The 16217-nt window shown below is 62.5% G+C and overlaps 5 protein-coding genes across 5 annotated transcripts; all 5 read right to left on the minus strand.

Moving 5' to 3' along the window:
- Nucleotides 1-262: 262 nt before the first annotated feature.
- LBRM_02_0370 (conserved hypothetical protein) lies at nt 263-3178 on the minus strand (the record flags this gene model as incomplete). Its single annotated transcript, XM_001561500.2, has 1 exon — nt 263-3178. The coding sequence occupies one exon, from the start codon at nt 3176-3178 to the stop codon at nt 263-265; it is 2916 nt and encodes a 971-aa protein (XP_001561550.2).
- A 913-nt stretch (nt 3179-4091) lies between these two features.
- On the minus strand, nt 4092-7733 carry LBRM_02_0380 (conserved hypothetical protein; the record flags this gene model as incomplete). The annotated part of the gene is made up of 1 exon (XM_001561501.1): nt 4092-7733. The coding sequence occupies one exon, from the start codon at nt 7731-7733 to the stop codon at nt 4092-4094; it is 3642 nt and encodes a 1213-aa protein (XP_001561551.1).
- A 1112-nt stretch (nt 7734-8845) lies between these two features.
- On the minus strand, nt 8846-9982 carry LBRM_02_0390 (putative casein kinase II, alpha chain; the record flags this gene model as incomplete). Its single annotated transcript, XM_001561502.1, has 1 exon — nt 8846-9982. One exon carries the CDS (start codon nt 9980-9982, stop codon nt 8846-8848), a length of 1137 nt encoding a protein of 378 aa, XP_001561552.1.
- A 1836-nt stretch (nt 9983-11818) lies between these two features.
- On the minus strand, nt 11819-13417 carry LBRM_02_0400 (putative proteasome regulatory non-ATPase subunit 6; the record flags this gene model as incomplete). The annotated part of the gene is made up of 1 exon (XM_001561503.2): nt 11819-13417. The coding sequence occupies one exon, from the start codon at nt 13415-13417 to the stop codon at nt 11819-11821; it is 1599 nt and encodes a 532-aa protein (XP_001561553.1).
- A 1216-nt stretch (nt 13418-14633) lies between these two features.
- LBRM_02_0410 (putative FtsJ-like methyltransferase) lies at nt 14634-16007 on the minus strand (the record flags this gene model as incomplete). Its single annotated transcript, XM_001561504.2, has 1 exon — nt 14634-16007. The coding sequence occupies one exon, from the start codon at nt 16005-16007 to the stop codon at nt 14634-14636; it is 1374 nt and encodes a 457-aa protein (XP_001561554.2).
- Nucleotides 16008-16217: the final 210 nt, after the last annotated feature.

Consider the following 16217-nt stretch of genomic DNA (forward strand, 5'->3'; position numbering starts at 1 on the left):
GGAGAGACAAGCCGCGCCGACGCACGAACACAACGGGAGGCAAACAAAAAGAGAGAGCGCAGAGACGCCTACACGTATGCGCAGATCAGCCTAGTCACGCATTGTGGCGTTGCGATCGCCATGGCCGCCTACGAGCCTTGCATTGCCCCACCCACCCACCCACCCCTCTCTCCCTAGCCAAAGGTCAAGAAGCTCCTGGTAATCCTCGGCACCCCTTTACTCGTCGCTTCCCCTGCACACTTGCCCACTTCGCTCCTCCCTCCTACACGCCACGACGGCGCCGCTGCTGTAACTCGTACCAGACAGCACCGCCCACCACCCCTACCAGCCCGACCCCGTGCAGCAGGGTGAAGCGGCGATGGTACAGGAGAAAGCTCAGCAGAACCGTCAGCGCCTTGCGCACACTCGTCACGACGACGGCCATCACGCCAGTGAACTCAGCAATAATGCGCAAGAGACACAGCGTCCCTATCAAGCTCGTCAGGGATGCTAACACGATGAGGATTATGCATAGGGAGAGGGGGAAGTCCGTCGCAGAGGGCCGCTGCGGCGCGGACGGCGTTTTCCATGGTGGCCATCCGGAAAGGGAAGCGAGCCGCTGTAGCTGCTGCTCTTCACGATCCATCAGCGAGGAGCACTCGCCTGGCAGTGCAGCACCACCCGCGGGTCTCGTTGGGACGACCAGACGTTCGCGTGCTGCCGGCTGTCCAGCCGCAGTAGCGCTTACAAAGTCGCCAACGCCGCCGTGGAGCCCGGTCGCGGTGGCCACTGCATTGGAGCTCGTAAAGCGGCATATAAATAGAAGGAGGCAGTCATGCAGCCACAAGGCGATGACGCCACCGATGTAGAGCAGCGTGGCGATACCGTTCACCATGAACAGTAACTCCTGTGGCGAGGCCGGTATCAGCTCCGGCAGCTCTGTCATCGACGTTGGGGACACCGGGTGCAGATCCGATGGCGCCGTCACCGCGGTTCGTGGGGGAGACGACGACAACGGTGGGGAAGGCGAAAAAGGTGGTCGGTGGGATGCGTGATGCTGCAGCGGCGCTGCCCTACGTTGCACACCCGCTAGCAGAGGCGCCCTCCCCCCTGCTGCACGCTCGTGCTGGCGTAGTACTCGCCGATTATACCCTCTCGACGACCTCGCCGTCGCGTGAAAGCAGTGCACCTCTTCCAGCACGTAGATGATGCAGTCGAGGGTGTTGGACATCAGCACGCCTACAACACCGATCAGCGTCACCATCCAAGGCGCAGAGAGCCGGAAGACGGCTGCGGTGATGCTGTGGAACAGGGAAGAAGGGGAAGAAGCGGGGAGAGAGGGGGGCGGCAGGGGCAGTGGCGCGCCCGGCTGAGCCAGCCCAGTGGTGTTGACAGGCGCAGCTACATCGCTAGCTACGGAATAGCTGCCTGCGAGAGAGGCGGCCGCGTTCCCCCGCAGCCTCTCGGCGAGAATGTGCTGCTCAGCTGCCGCCTCCGCCGATACCGCCTTCGCCAACGCTGCCAGGCCTTCTTTGGAGCTTTGGTGGCCTGCAGCGACGTGCATGTCCAGGTGAGATGCATAAGTGAAAGAAATGAGCCCAACGACGATGGCAATGCACGCCATCATCTCCGTGTCTCGCAGGAGGCGTTGCAGCCACCACACAAGCCGGGCAGCTGCAGCACACCACACCTCGACGGCAGAGTAGCCACCGTAGACACCGCCGTGATAAGAGAGACGCTGGCGCAAGCCTACGACGGCCTGGCTATGGCCCCACTCGTCGATGGGCAAGGTGGTGGGCCGGGAGGCGCAGCACTGCGCGAGTGAAGAGACACGCGCCCATACCCTCGCGGGGCACCATCGCGACACGCCATCATTGCAGTGCTGATTCCAAAGGCGCGACCACCACCACCGCCACGAACGCCTGCGTGGGCCGCTGCTGTGAAGTGCGCCCCACCGCGATCGCTGCTGGTCATCGTCGAGCGGGTGTGAAGATGCAAATGCCCGCCCCGCTGGGATGGGCACGTTGACAGCGACAACAGTAGAGAGACCTAAAGGTGGCGAAGAAGAGGAAGAATCGCGGTGCCCACGATGTTGCGGCTCATCGCGCGGGTGACGCTCGCTGGCGTCTGGCGCCTTGGCTCCTGCAAGCAGCCCAGAGTCGCTCTCCGCATGGAATACGCCGTCGTGTTGAGCCGACGCGGCGGTGGTGCTCCACTGGTGGCCAGAGCTGCGTGGGTCGTCGTTGTCTGAGCCTGCCTCATCTTCGGAGACTGAGGCAGCTGCCTCGTGGCTATCGTGCACCCAGAAGCGGTGCACCACGACCATGCAGAGTAGCTTGCTCGACTTGAAGATCACCTGCAGGGGGTAGTTGAGGAGGAACGAGGTGCGGTTCGTGAGGTGCAGGCTACATGAAAAGAGTATAGCAATGCACACGTACCAGCGAAGGGAGACGGTGGAAGGGTGAAGCACGTGGCAGATTGTCGAGTACCATGAAGCGAACCTCGTGGGTGAGGGGCAGCGTGCCGCAACCGCAGTCAGAGCAGACCCATTGCCACAGTCTACAGCATCCGCTCTCGCAGCTGCCGCTTCAGGTAAGCCATCAACCACACTTAGGAATGCGCCTCTGCCATCGCCGCGCGCGAATGGGCACCGTTGTCTTGGCGGCTGGTGCTCAGAGTCGCAGAAGGGATCCGGCGACCGAGACACGGCATTGCCACTGCTCCGCCCTTGTGTGTTGCTGCTGTCGCCCACCGTGGGAGCTGACTTCGAGAGCGGCTCCTGCGGTGTCACCTCCGCTGTTATCTTCGTCACTGCCGTCGCTGCGGACCGGCCATGAGGGCCTCGGTGCTCGGGGGCGGCTCGTCCAGGCAGCGGGTGGTACCAGTCCCACACAAGAAGCAGCCCCACGAGCACCGTTGTGCAGAACGTCTCCCCGCAGGAGAGGAGCAGCAGATTCGTGAAGTTGGGGAGGTGAAAGATCATCTCCTGTAGGGTGGAGGTGAGGACGTGAAAGATGAGCACACCAGCGGCAAGCACGCACAGCCGCTGCGTCGTCGGCTGTCGTGGTGGTGGCGACCAGGCCGGTGGTGACAGACATGAAGATGGTGAGACCTGCTGCACACCCGGCGGCGGCGGCGGCGGCATCGCCTCATGCAAAGCGCCGCTAGCTGATGGAGAAAGACAGTGCCCACGGCTCATCAACCCACGCGCGTTTGGCGTCTCCGACGGTGGAGAAGCCCACCGCTTACAGGCAGTGTGGGAGGCACCCGCAGCGCTTCCCGGGGGGGGAGGGGGGCAGAAATGAGCTGCGCAGGCAGGCCTCCTCTTCCCTTCTCCCTGGGACGTGCTTGGGTGTACTGGCTCGATGGCAATCACCTACACGCGCGGGCATGCAGGGAGCCGGCTTGCATTCTCCCGCTCTCCTCCGAAACGTATGCGGGGCTAGCAAAACTGCACGAGCACACTTTCGATCGTGTGCGAGTGGGGGAAGTGAGAGAAGGGCGGGAGGGGGAGGAGTGTGCGAGTGGGGGAAGTGAGAGAAGGGCAGAAGGCATGAGAAGAGAGAGAGAGAGGAGGGCACCACACCAGGTATAGCCGCGCCGGCGCACAGCCACCGGAGCAGCGAGCTGATCTCTACTCAGATACCCCATAGCACGTGTCCATGAGGGAGGGGGGAGGGGGCAGTCGCGGGGTCAAGTAGGCTTGTTGTCTTCTCGGCGTCCCATCCTTAGGCGACAGAGGGTGGTGGTGAAGGGACACACGGCAGCCGCAGAGGGGAGGTGAGGGAGGGTATGTGATGCTCCGCCGTGGAGTAATCACGGTGGGGGGAGGGGGAGAACAGGAGTCGGCTGACAGCCGCTGTTCCCTGCGCGATTCCACACACGCATACACTGCAACCCGCCACCACCGTCCCCCATCACTCTCGCTTGATGCCACCGCCTCACGGCCCTCTGTCGACATACAACACGCAGCAGCAGCAGCAGGGAGCGGGAGCTTTGATAGCGACACGATCCCGTGACGCCTCTCCGCCCCCCACTTCCCCTCTCCCACTCTGCCGCTGCTGCCGCTCGCTCTCCTACGCGCAAGCCCTGCACAGGGAACATCGCATCCACTACGGCTCATAAAGAACACGTCGCCGCATGCTCCGCAGGCGCAGCGAGGACTCCAACGCGCGGCGCAGGTCGTCGTGCTCGATTTCGGTCAGCTCCATCGCCCGCAGCACACGTGTCACGTCATCTTCGCTAAGAGTGTCGCTGAGCTGGCCGGCGCGGGAAGCAAGTGTGACGTAGAAGAGGTGCCACGGCGCATGGCATGGCGACTGTGGACTCGTTGACGTCGTCTTTTCATTCGATGGCGGCGATGATCGAGTGGAAGTACTCCGGCGGCTGCGGCTGTGGTGATCACCGGTGCTTTGATGGTCCGGCTGCGGTGGCGGTGGCAGTTGTGGCGAGGGCTCTGGGGCCACGGCTGCTTCCGGTGGATCCGTGTTCCAAGCATCCTTGCCTGCGCTGGAGCAGGGAGCAGCGGCAGTCCTTGCAGAGGCGGTCGACGCACTTTGAACAGCCACGGTGGGATCGTGTAGCGGGTCGCCACGACTTCCCGCCGCCCTCGAGTCGGTGTGCGCGTTCGAGCCGCTAGCCGGCGTAGAGGCGCCACCGGTGCGAGCGCCGCCTGCCTTCTCCCAGCGCTGCAGCGATGCGTACGCGAGCAGCACACAGCTGATCTCATGTCCGCTGAGAAGTTCCACTTGTTCTCTGCACAGTGGTGCCGCGTACGCCATGAAGGCAGCCGTCATAGGCGAGAAGACCTCAAAGAAGAGGATGGCCGTGCAGAGGAGCGCAACGTCGCGCACCGTATCGCGGCCGCGGTCACGGAGAAGATGCTCAATACCCGCCGCCACCGTCTCCGTTGCCGTCGTCGCCGACTCCTTCGCCTCTCCCGACTCTGGTGCAGTAGACACACTCGAGAGCAGGTACGCCAGAAAAACTTCCACATAGCGCTGACCGAGGTGATATGGAATGCGCAGCGCCACACGATTGCCACCCAAGGCGCCAGACAGCTGCGGGTAATACCGGCGGTCTGGCACGCGAAGTGGCGATAACTCCGCCTCCTCAACGACGCCGCTGCTGCTCTCCGATGCGGTCGCAGACCCTCGGTGTCTGCGACGGCGGCGGTCACCGGCGGTGGCGCCTTGCGGTGGGGTCTCGAAGTATGTGAATGGAGTAAGAAGTCTCTGTTGCAGATTGCGCCGCTGCTGGGCGACGTAAGGAGGTGCTGCCGTCGCGAGAACCTGCGCGCTCGCCGTTGCGTACATGCAGGCCTGAAGTACATCCATGGCCTCGCCCATCGACAACGGTGGTGTCCACACTGCGCCCACCGACCCAAGAACCGCGTACTGATGCGCCCACCAACGCACACACCACTCGTCCAGCGGCATACGGGCAGCCTCGGCGCCGGCCGCGATGCAGTCTCGCTGGAACTGCTGAAACGCAACACCAGCAAGGTGAGAGGAGGGGGAGGTAGCTGCGTGCCGATCCGAGGCAACACTCGATGGAGAAGTGGAGTTGTCAGTGGACAGGTCGTACAGCGGAACACCAGGGGCCTCCTCGCTCGGAATGCACAGGACAGCGTAAAAGAGCTGGAAGAGTTCCTTGTTAGAGAAGAGAAGGGCTGGGGGTGAGGGCGGCAGTGCTGCAGGGTCGTCGTGCTCTCGCCACGACTGACCACGCGGCCCGTGGAGGTGCCGGGGGGTGCTCGCTGAGAGGGTCGACCGCGCAAGCTCGCTCCCGAGAACGCGCAGCACCTCGCGAATGCCGTACTGGCAGCTCGAGGAGTTCACATAAACGTCAACGGCGCTGCGCGGCAGCAAGGCGCGTCGGCCAATGCTGATGAAGAGCCGCTGGATGTGCAGTAGGCGCCACAGAAGACGCAAGAGTAGCAGCTGCTGCCCCGGAGAGTCCCCCGGCGATTCAGATCGGGGCGCAGACGGGCCCTCGGCGTGTCGCGGCCGAGACGGCGGAGTGGCCGCGGTGGATGATGGGAAGCCGCTGCGTGGCTGTGCTCGCAGGCGGTACTCGCGAACGGCATCAAAATGGCGTGGGGTCAGCTGATGCAGCGTGCGCTGGATCTGCCCAGCGTACTCGAAAAAGCGTGCGTCGACGGCGTCCATGTCCTCGCCGGCGAGCTTGGGGACGGATTCACCGGCAGCGACTGGTCCCTCGGTAAGCTGCGGCGCCCTCACACCCGACGCGTGCTCGCTAACGTTGCTACGTCTGACGCTGCTGCTGCTGTGTCCGGAGTCGCCATGCCGTTGTCCTTGTCGCTGAGCCCAGGCCCAGCTGGCGAGGCTCCATTCAACCTGCTTCAAGATATGGTATGCATGCAGACATGCCTGCTCGTACTCATGCAGGTGTCGCTTCGCAATGCCCGCGGAAGTTTGACGTCGTGCAAGCTCGAGGGCATCATGACGGTGCTGCTGCACACTGTGACGTCTCCGCTCTCTGAAGTCCTGCCGTCCACCTCGCTGTGCAGTGCTGCCATTTACATCTCCCTCCTTGTTCACATCATCGCAACCGCGTCCTCGTCGCTGCCCACGACTCTGCGGGTTGCCCCGCCGCTCACCCCTCCTCGCCGCTGCGTCCGGAAGGCCCAACGACCATTCGCTCAGCACCGGCGGAGTACTGGAGCCGCGTCGGCCCGTCTCTTCCTCGAGCAGCACCCGCTGCTGTTTTCTCTGCTCCTCAGCAGCACTCGCAGGAACCGCGCGGGGTAATGGCGGAGAGGATGGCGGTGAAGACGACGACCACGATAACTCTGGCGTGGTACCGCTTGGTGTCCCACGCGCTACGCCTCCTCTCGCGCGGCTCCTTTGCTCGGCTGACGCACCGCTTAGCCCGGCGCTATCGTGCGGAAGAACGCTTGACTGGTGCTGTGAAGGTTCATGAGGATGAAGAGGGGAGGTGGTACGTATTAGATCGTTGGGCAGCGGCACCGCAGCAGCAGCGGTGCCGCTGCCGCTGCCGATGAACGGTGAATTTCGGGCGCGAAGGAAGTCATGAAAGGCGCCGCGGGCGTGCGGGGATGTCAGCGCTGTACTCGCAGCCACGCTAGCGTTGGTTTGTGGCACCGCGTGACCACACTGCTGCCCCTGCAGGCGCCCTCCTCGCCGCCCACGACGCTCATTATGACCAGAGTTGTGCCCCGCATGCCCACGGCGAGAGACATGCAGCGTCGTTGCCACTGTGGCGAGGCTGCTACTACTGGAAGGCGCGGGAGAGGACCTACTCGCGAGAGGCGCCAGAGCTCTGATGTAGGCATTGCGCATTATCTGAAGCGTCAATCCTTGGCAGAGAGAGAGAGAAAGAGATGCAGAGAGAGAGAGAGGAGAGGCTCCTACGCGATGGTGAGGGGACCGCGCGCCTCCATCACCGCACACGAGCACACGATGTGTTTCGCCGTTGAGCCAAGACACACAACAGGGGGCGTGAGAGGAGAGAGAGAGAAGGCTGAAGCGAGTGAAAGCAAGCACGACTGGGTGAGAGAGAGGGAGGGGAGGGGAGGGTAGACGAGGAGCAGGCGAGGGTCCACACGTGCAGGTCCACCGATCACTAAGGCACTTCGTTTTCCTCGTTTGCGCGCCCAACTGACGCCATTGCATGCGCCATTGGCGCCTGTGTGCAGCGGAGCCTGCATGCGAAGGTAAGCCCGTGCGGGAAGCCTCCATTTCCGTTTGCCCCCGCCCTGTGCTGCACATCACCCCCTCTTCCTCCCACACACACGCATGCAGGCACGCGCACCTCGGCAACAGAACAGGTGAAGGAGAGAGAACAGTGCTGCACGACGCCATCACCGCCACCCCCCCCCCTTCATACCCCGTCCCCTTACTCTTAGTAGCGCCCACCCCCCACCCTACATCCCGGCTCCCTCTCATACACTCGCCGGCCCTCCGTCTGTATAGCCTCTCCCGCCTGCCTCATCAGCAGTGAGAGGAAGGGAGAGGGAGGGAAGAGAAAGGGCCGAGTGGGCCAGCATCGGCTCGTGTTTCATCTTGCAGTTACGAAGAGAGAGAGAGAGGAGAACGCGCGCGCACGCACACACACACACACACACACACATACACACACACACACATACAACGCCACGGCGACCCGAAAGTGAACGACCAACAACAACGCAAAATGTCGGCTGACAGGAGACGTCCAGGCCCACCCACAGAAGCGCCGAACAGCAACGAACAACAGGAGCCACCACCCGGCCAAGTCGGGGCAAGGAAGGTGATAAACAGAGAGAGAGAGAGAGAGCGCGCGCGCGCGAGAGAGAGAGCGGAGACAGGTAATTACAGGCGAGGGAGAGCGAGGCATGTATAGCGGAGGAAGACGAGGAGAGAAAGAGAAGTGCAAACATCATACAGCAACAACCACGGAAGCCGGCAAAGACACGAGTCTGGCAAGCCGACAAAGATGGCAAGCAGCTCAGCTAACCAGCAAGAGACAGGGGAAAAGAGGAAGAGAGGGGGGTGTCCGACAAAGACCCACAGACCGTCCCGTGCGGATCGCAGTGAAGAGAGCGGGGGGAGGTGGGAGGGGGAGGAGGAGGAGGAGGAATGAAACCGCCACAAAAGGCGAGCCGCTTTACGAACAGCGGTGCTCACGATCGGTCACTGCCAGCTGCATCGCGCTACAACACACACACACACAACGATTCAATCTGCCCACCTAACGCCCTCCTCTCATCGTGACTATCGAGCGATGCGGGATGAAGCAGCGGCGCACGCTCCCTTACCTCTCCCTCAGCCTCCCCTAACTGGCTGTGATGGTGACGTGGGTGCGGCACATCCGGGATGTTGTCCTCCCTGTCACCTTTTGCTCAGCGCCTTGCTACAGGGTAGCGCTCCTGCGGATCCTTCGCCAGCGCATCACGCACGGGAGCAAAGAAGGGGTGTTGCATCGCCTCATGGGCCATGATGCGGTCCTGATGGTCGAACTGGAGCATCTTATCAAGCAAGTCCAGGGCAGTTGCGTCGCACCACGACTCCTGGATCGATCCTTTCTTAATGTACCGGCACCAGTCAACGTGCTCGTCAGGGAGGTTGTGCAGGCTCGACTCCACCACGCGGGAGAGGCGGCACTGGTACTTGTCGAGGTAGCGAAACAGCGCCTTTTTCCCAAACACAGCCACAATCTGAAGGAGCTGATCCTCGTTGCTGGCGCCGACGAAGAAGGGGTCGCAGTGGAAGAGCAGGCCCGCCAGCACACACCCGAGGCACCAGATATCGAGCGAGTAGTCGTAGTGGCGGTAGCCAACCAGCAGCTCAGGCCCCTTGTAGTGCCGAGTTGCCACGCCGCAGTTGAGTGCCTGTCCGTGGATGTAGTACTCGCCCAGGCCCCAGTCAATCACACGCAGGATCTTGCGCTCGTGATCGATCATGACGTTGTAGGGCTTGATGTCGCGGTGAAAGATGCCGCGGCGGTGGGCGAAGTCCAGCGAGCGTAGTATCTCGTACAGGTAGTAGCGCATGTCAAAGTTGGTGAGCTTATTTGAGTAGAGGAGGTTGCGCAGCGTTGTTGGGTGGTGCACGTACTCGGTGACGAGCACGACCGTCTGCGAGTCGGTGTCGCGCAGGACATCGAGGAGGCGGACGACGTTCGGACCACCGCAGAGGTTGCGTAGGATGCTGATCTCACGCAGGATTTTTTGGTGACGTACGGGCTTGAGGAGCTTCAGAACACACAAGCAGCCGTTGTTTCGGTTTCGGCCGCGAAAGACCTCTGAGTACTTGCCGCGCCCGATTTTCTGCTGCAGCTCGTACGGGGCCAAGTTGGTGTTGAAGTCCACCCGCGTGTTCTTGTAATCCCAGTAGTCCGCGCCGCGTTGGCGATACACGTGCCAGAACGGGTGCTCGTACTCCTCCGGCTTTACTTTCTTCATCTTCGATTCATCACCGCTGCCGCTGCCGTGCCTGCCACCGTCCGTGCGGTGTGCAGCAGCGTCTACGTGCGTCATCTCCCCCTCCCCCTCTCCGTCGTCGCTTGCCGGGCCTCTCTTTTGCTTGCTCGTCCGAAAACAGCAAAGCGTCGCGCGCGTGAGTGTGTGTGGGTGTGGGTGTGGGTGTGGGTGTGGGTGTGGGTGTGGGTGTGGGTGTGGGTGTGGGTGTGGGTGTGGGTGTGGGTGTGGGTGTGGGTGTGGGTGTGGGTGTGGGTGTGGGTGTGGGTGTGGGTGTGGGTGTGGGTGTGGGTGTGTGGGTGTGGGTGTGGGTGTGTGGGTGTGGGTGTGGGTGTGCGTGTGGGTGCGTGTGTGGGTGTGAGGAACAAGCTGCGCACGACAAGGGGTGCCGTGCGTACTTAGGCGTGGAAGAGGGAGGGAGGGGGTGTGGAGGGGTGTGCAAGGAGCTTGTACAGGGGGAGGAGCTGAATGACGGGGATGCGCAGAAGGCGTGTGTCCAAACATGGAGAGGAGGCGTACGCACGAGGGAGCACGCACTGAGAAGATCGGCAACGGTCCCGGTAAGTCGCCACGGTGCCTCTCTCTCCGTGTACACGCACGCGGCGCTGCCTCCCTCTCTCTCTCCCCACCGTCCCTTCATGTGGACGCTAATGAGCGTAGGAACGCACGTGTGTAAGCCTGCCCACCCGTGATGTCGTCGCCGACGAAACTACGACTGCTAGACACCACCAATAGCCCCCGCAAGAGAGAGAGGGTGGGGGTAGGTGGGGTGGAGAAAGACAGGGAACGGCGTTCGAAGAGGAGTGCCGCAGCTGGCCAGTTGTACGCCGCTACTACCACCACCCTCGAAAGAGAGGGGGACCCACAGAAGACATGAGAAAACCCGCAAAGTCCCCGCACAACAGCAAAGATGCGCTGATATGCAAGCACAGGAGAAGAAGGGGGCAGAGAACGCCACGGCAGCACACCGGTAGACAGACAGAGGGGAGGAAAGAGAGGGGGAGTAGAGAGAAGCTGAGGTGAACCCTAAAGGAGGACACGGAGCAGTCGCGTACATTTCGGGCAGGGGAGGAGGAAAGAGTGAACTCTCTGCACTGCACCATCGCAGCAGAGAGAGGGGAGGGAAGACGGGGGGGAACGGCGGGTAGAGGATAGCTGCACCGTGGCAGAGGTGGCAATGTCTCTCAGGTCAGCGGCCCGTACAATGTGAGTAGCCTGTGGTACAGAGAGAGAGACATGCTGGGGGGAGGGGGGGAGGGATGTCGATCGGTGGCCTCCGCCTTCACCCCTCCCAGGGAAGCTCAGCACAGAGAAACGCCTGCGTTTCATCAGCCTGAGCAGCATGGCCACACCTTTATCGCTCGCTTCTTCTCCCCCTTCACACTCCCCATGCACCGCTCTCTTGCTCCCCCTCCCCCGCCGCCGCACTGCCGTGACGAGCGGCAAAGGGGGGAAGGCCTTTAATGCTTTACTTTTCCCCTTACGGGCGGCGTTGTTTGCTGAGCGAGGGGAAGGGTTAGGGGCAACAGAGAGAGAGAGGAGAGACATGCGTTCTCAGCGCCGCCACAAGTGCCCCCCTGCCTCCCTCCCCACCCACCCCCCCCCCACACACACACACGAAACCACGGATACATGAGTCACGCAACCACTTACGCATCACACACAGAGAGAGAGAGAGAGAGAGACCGCACCGAGCAAGCGCCATTCGCGCCCACCACAGTGGCCACGTATCGGCCACGACAAATTCCAGCGAAAGGGGAAAAACGTTAGGTGAGAAAAGATGTGCACCGCACGCACAGACGCGGGGGACACGTCAACACCGCCCCGACCCGCTTCGCTGCGTGTGGGGGCGAGGGGGAGAGGGGGGGGAACATGGTGTTCACAGGACGCTGTGAGTCACCTGCGCTTGTCTCCAGGCCTTGTCGGCTTGTTGCCACTGTCAGACTTGTCGTTCTTCCCGCCCCGGTCGGCGGCTGCGTCTTTGGTGCTGCTGATGCCGCCTCGCTTGTTCTTGCGGTTTGCCTCGTCCTCGTTTTCCTTTGCTTTGGCGCCCCTGTGCTTCGCGATGTTCTCCTCGACGAGCGCGTCGAACTTTCCGTTGATTTTGTCGAAGAGCGCCGTGACGAGCGTGTTGTAGCACTCCAGTGCCGTGAGCGCGTCCTGGTAGAGCGTTGTCGGCGCCTGGTCCGCCGCGGCGGCGGCGTCCGCAGCGTTGTCGTAGAAGTCCTCTCCGCCATCCTTGTCTGGCTTGGACGCCTCAGCTGCCTCGTCGTCGAAGAGAATGAGGCAGCGATGCTGCTGATCAACGATGCCGCGCAGCTTGCGATCAAGAATGAGCTGCGACAGCTTCTGCTCTACAACCATGGCATCCAGCTTCAGCAGGCTGCTCACGTAGGCGATCTGCACGCGGTTGTACGGCGACACCACCTTCAATATATGACGCTCCAGCAGCGTGTTGTACATGTCGTTCACCTGCCGACGCACCACCTCATCGGCGAGGAGGTTCGTGTCGCTGCCGCCACCGGCGCCGGACTCCTCTGCCTCGGTGCGGCACTTGGCCAGAATGTTGTTGAAGAGATGCGTGTCCTGCTTGTTGTAGGCGTCGGCGATACCGCGCAACGCGTCCACGTCGGCACCCTTGTACTCCAGCACGCTCTTGGACGAGAGCAGCGTCGCAAGCTCGTCAGGGCTGTCTGTAGAGATCTTCGACAGGATCATGTAGCGAAGCGAGCGGCGCGCCTGCCGGGCCTGGTCGCCAAGCTGGTGGAACCCCTCAAAGGCCTCGTATAGGTAAGAGTACGCGGTCTTGTTGTCTTTCTCGTCTGCGTGCAGAACGCCGGACTGGAGGTCGATCTCCGCCTGCGAGAGGGGCGGGCAGTAGATGCTGTTCGCCGTTGTGCGTGCCGAGACGAGCGCCGCCCTCGCCTTCTGAATATCCATGACGGCGTAGTAGAGCTTGCTCTCCAGGAGGTAGATGTCGAGCAGCAGCGTACGGTCGTCCAGGCGGCGCACCTCCTTGAGCAGCGCGCTCAGCGACGCCAGAGCGTCGTTCTTACGGTTCTCAGCGAAGAGAATCTCCACGTAGCGGAGCTGCAGGCGGTGACGCAGGAAGGTGCGGCGCTCCTTGCGGGCCCAGTCCACCGTTTCCAGGCATATCGCCTCCTGCTGCTTCAGCGGCACGCCGCACTGCACAATGTGCTCGAATAACTTCCGCACCATCTTTGTCGTCTTCGCCTTTGGCAGCACCTGGAAGAACGGCCGCACATCCGACAGCAGCTGGATGGCGGCCTCACCGTCTTTGGTGACTGTCAGGAGCTCCGCCAGGCGGTAGACCGCCTGCTCCTTGGCACGGATCGAGTCTCCGTCATCCACCGCGACGTCGGTCGTGACGATAGACTGCAGCAGCTCGCGCGCTGTCCGACGGTCGCCCTTGCCGTAGTAGTCTTCGGCCACCTCGAGGGTGTGGGCGCAGTCTACGGAGCCGCCCGGGATCATGACGGCGACTGGGCCTTGGTTCGTTAGGGAAAAAGGCGCTGGTGGGGAACCGAGAGGGGAACGAGTGCGGACACCTCAGAGGGCCAGCGGCGCAAGCTCCAGACGCTCTCTGTCTCTATCGGGCCACAGGCACAGGGCTCTCGCAGGCTCTCGGTAGGCACGTCTGAGAAGGCAACCCCTACGCAGGGCTTTCCACAGCCGCAGGATTCGCGAAGGAAGCTGCTCAGCGAAGCCCCAAGTCGCGGGAATGGAGAGGGCGGACAGGGAGGAGGGGGAGAGGAGGAGTGGGTATTTCCTAATGGGAGTCCTCTGCAGTGACTTTAAAGAGCGCAGCACGCACGCGGAGAGAGGGGGGAAGGAGGGGAGGGGGGAGGGGGCTGGGGAATACGACAGTAATGAAGTGCACGGCTGAAGACTTGAGGAGCGAAATGTTAGAAAGACAGCTCGAGTGTGTGTGTGTGTGTGTGTGTGGGGAGGGGGGGAAGAGGAAGACGAGAAGGGAGCCGCAGCAGCCAAAACACGCACGTGATGGGAAAGCCGCGCGCGACAAGAGCAAAAGGGGGTAAAGAGAGAGAGGCAGGAGAGAGGGAGAGGGGGGGGCGTAACAGTCCAGCGCGAGAGACTCACACTCGCAGGAAAACGCAGAACGAAGGAGAGACGCGGCAGGCGGCCTTCCTCACACAGCATGAGTGGTAAGAGGGGGGACCGCAGCCTCGTGTAGAGGCCTGAAAACTACGGCTTCATCTCATCCAGGGCGACGACATGCCGCCGCCCCTCTTTCTTCAGTCATCACGCCAGAACCGCCCTCGTTGTAGTTTGTCACCTTTACGATGGGAGGTGAGGAACAGGGCAGGAGTGTCGGGGAAGGGGGGGGGAAGGACCACCACCACCACCACCAACCCACACACACGCACACACACACACACACGGCGAGCAGCACCGCACCCGTCCGTCGCCCAGCACGCGCTCGCTTTCTCTACCACACATCACAAGGCGGATGCACAGACCTACACCCCACCTCACCCGTCACAGTGTGGCCCGATTGCGCTCTGCAGGACGTGCTACTGCAATGCAGCCCCTTAACGTAGGTGCGAGCTTAGCTGCTTATCTTCTACGGAATGTGTTCCTCGAGCCTTCCCTGAGCGAGGAGGAGGTGGAAGAAGAAGAGGCGGAGGCGTGCGCGCGCCAGCCGGGGGGAGGATTGCGGGGGGGTACCTCATTGCTGCTGCTCTTCACTTGCATTGGGGTCGTCCTCCACAGCACCCACCTGCGACTCCACACGCAATTTTTTACTTTGTGGCACCCCCGCCCCCCGCGTGTCTTGTCCGCCGGCAACCTCTGCGGACAGTGACAGCGAAGCAGCGGCGGCAGTCAAGTACGGTGCCTGAAGCGGAGGCTGCACCGGCTCCAGCACGCCAACCTCCTCATCCCTGTCGTAGCACATGTCGGCGTCAAACCCCGAAAGGTCACCGCAGGAGAGGAACGGAGCCAGGACTCTCTCTGCGAGCGTGCAAGACGTCCGCTGGCTGTCGAGCGCAACACCTTGTCCTGCTGCCGCCGCGGCGCTCCCAGCCGGCACGTGCGAGGAAGACGCAGTCGTGCCGTAGCAGTACGACGGCGCCTCCGGCGTGAAGCCGCTGGCGCGAAGTCGGCCGCCGCTCACGGTGGCTCTCTCTCTACGTCCTCCCTTCATATCCTCTTCATTCTCAGCCTCTGCTCGAGAGCCATAGCCGGTGCTCGCCGATGCAGAACCTCCTGAGACGGTAGAGACAGCGGAAGCCGGTGCAGCGCTGATGAGCCGAGGCACGTACCCGGGCGGCATGCGAAACCCCTGGCAGAGGAGAAAACTCTCCATGGACGCGTTGCGTGATGACTTCGGCTTCACCACACGCACCTGCTCGAAGAAGATCTCGCTCTTGGCGATGAGGAAGGCGGTGTTGGGGCCGCGGAACATTTTGGTCAAGAAGCAGCCACCAGCCCGAAGCACGAACGTAGTGATGTGCAGCGCGGCCAGCAGCAGGTGGTGCTGCAGGTACTCGTCCAGCTCGTGCATGCCGGTTACGTCGGGGGCGCCGTCGCAGAGGACGATGTCCGCCTTCCGCTGTGACGCACAGAGCACGGGAGGGTGCGAAGAGGAGGAGGAGGAAGGGTTGCTGCTGGTGGGCTGCTGCTGCTGCTCGTCATCGGTGCACGGCCCCCCAGTCGAGTTCGGCGCGTTCAGAAGCCGAATGATCTCGTTCGCAGTCACCTCGCTCGTTATGTCGCCCTGCAGAATGGCGACCCCATCGATGGGGGCCATCTCTTGCAGGTCCACTGCCACCACGCGCGGCGTCTGCGCCGGCAGAGCGGCTCCTGCCACCGCCGCCGCCGTCGCGTTGGCGCCGATCGTCTTGAAGCACTGGGCGAGCACCTGCGACCAGCTGCCAGGCGCGGCACACAGGTCCACCGCCCCGGTGCGGATCTCGGCCGGGTCGAGGATGTGAAACTCCTCCTCTATCTGGAGCAGCTTGTATGCGCTGCGAGCACGGTAGCCCTCCTCCTTGGCCTTGCGGTAGTAAATATCGCGCTTGTCCTTCGATGCGCGACCCATTCTCAGTCTTTTTCTCGCTTTTTGAGAAGTCGGGGCGTCTGTGGGGTGGGGTGGTGGCGGATGAAGGTGCCTCGAGGAGAGAAGATCAGCTCCGTCACAGACATGCACAGCCCCCAGGAGCCTGGGCGGACGCGCTGCTACGGCAGAAAATTCCTCCCACCCTCATTGACGGGAAAACGAGAGCGAGCGAGAAGTACAGACGGGGGGTGG

This window comes from Leishmania braziliensis, chromosome 2 (genome assembly GCF_000002845.2).
Source record: "Leishmania braziliensis MHOM/BR/75/M2904 complete genome, chromosome 2".
Classification (NCBI taxonomy): Eukaryota; Euglenozoa; class Kinetoplastea; order Trypanosomatida; family Trypanosomatidae; genus Leishmania; species Leishmania braziliensis.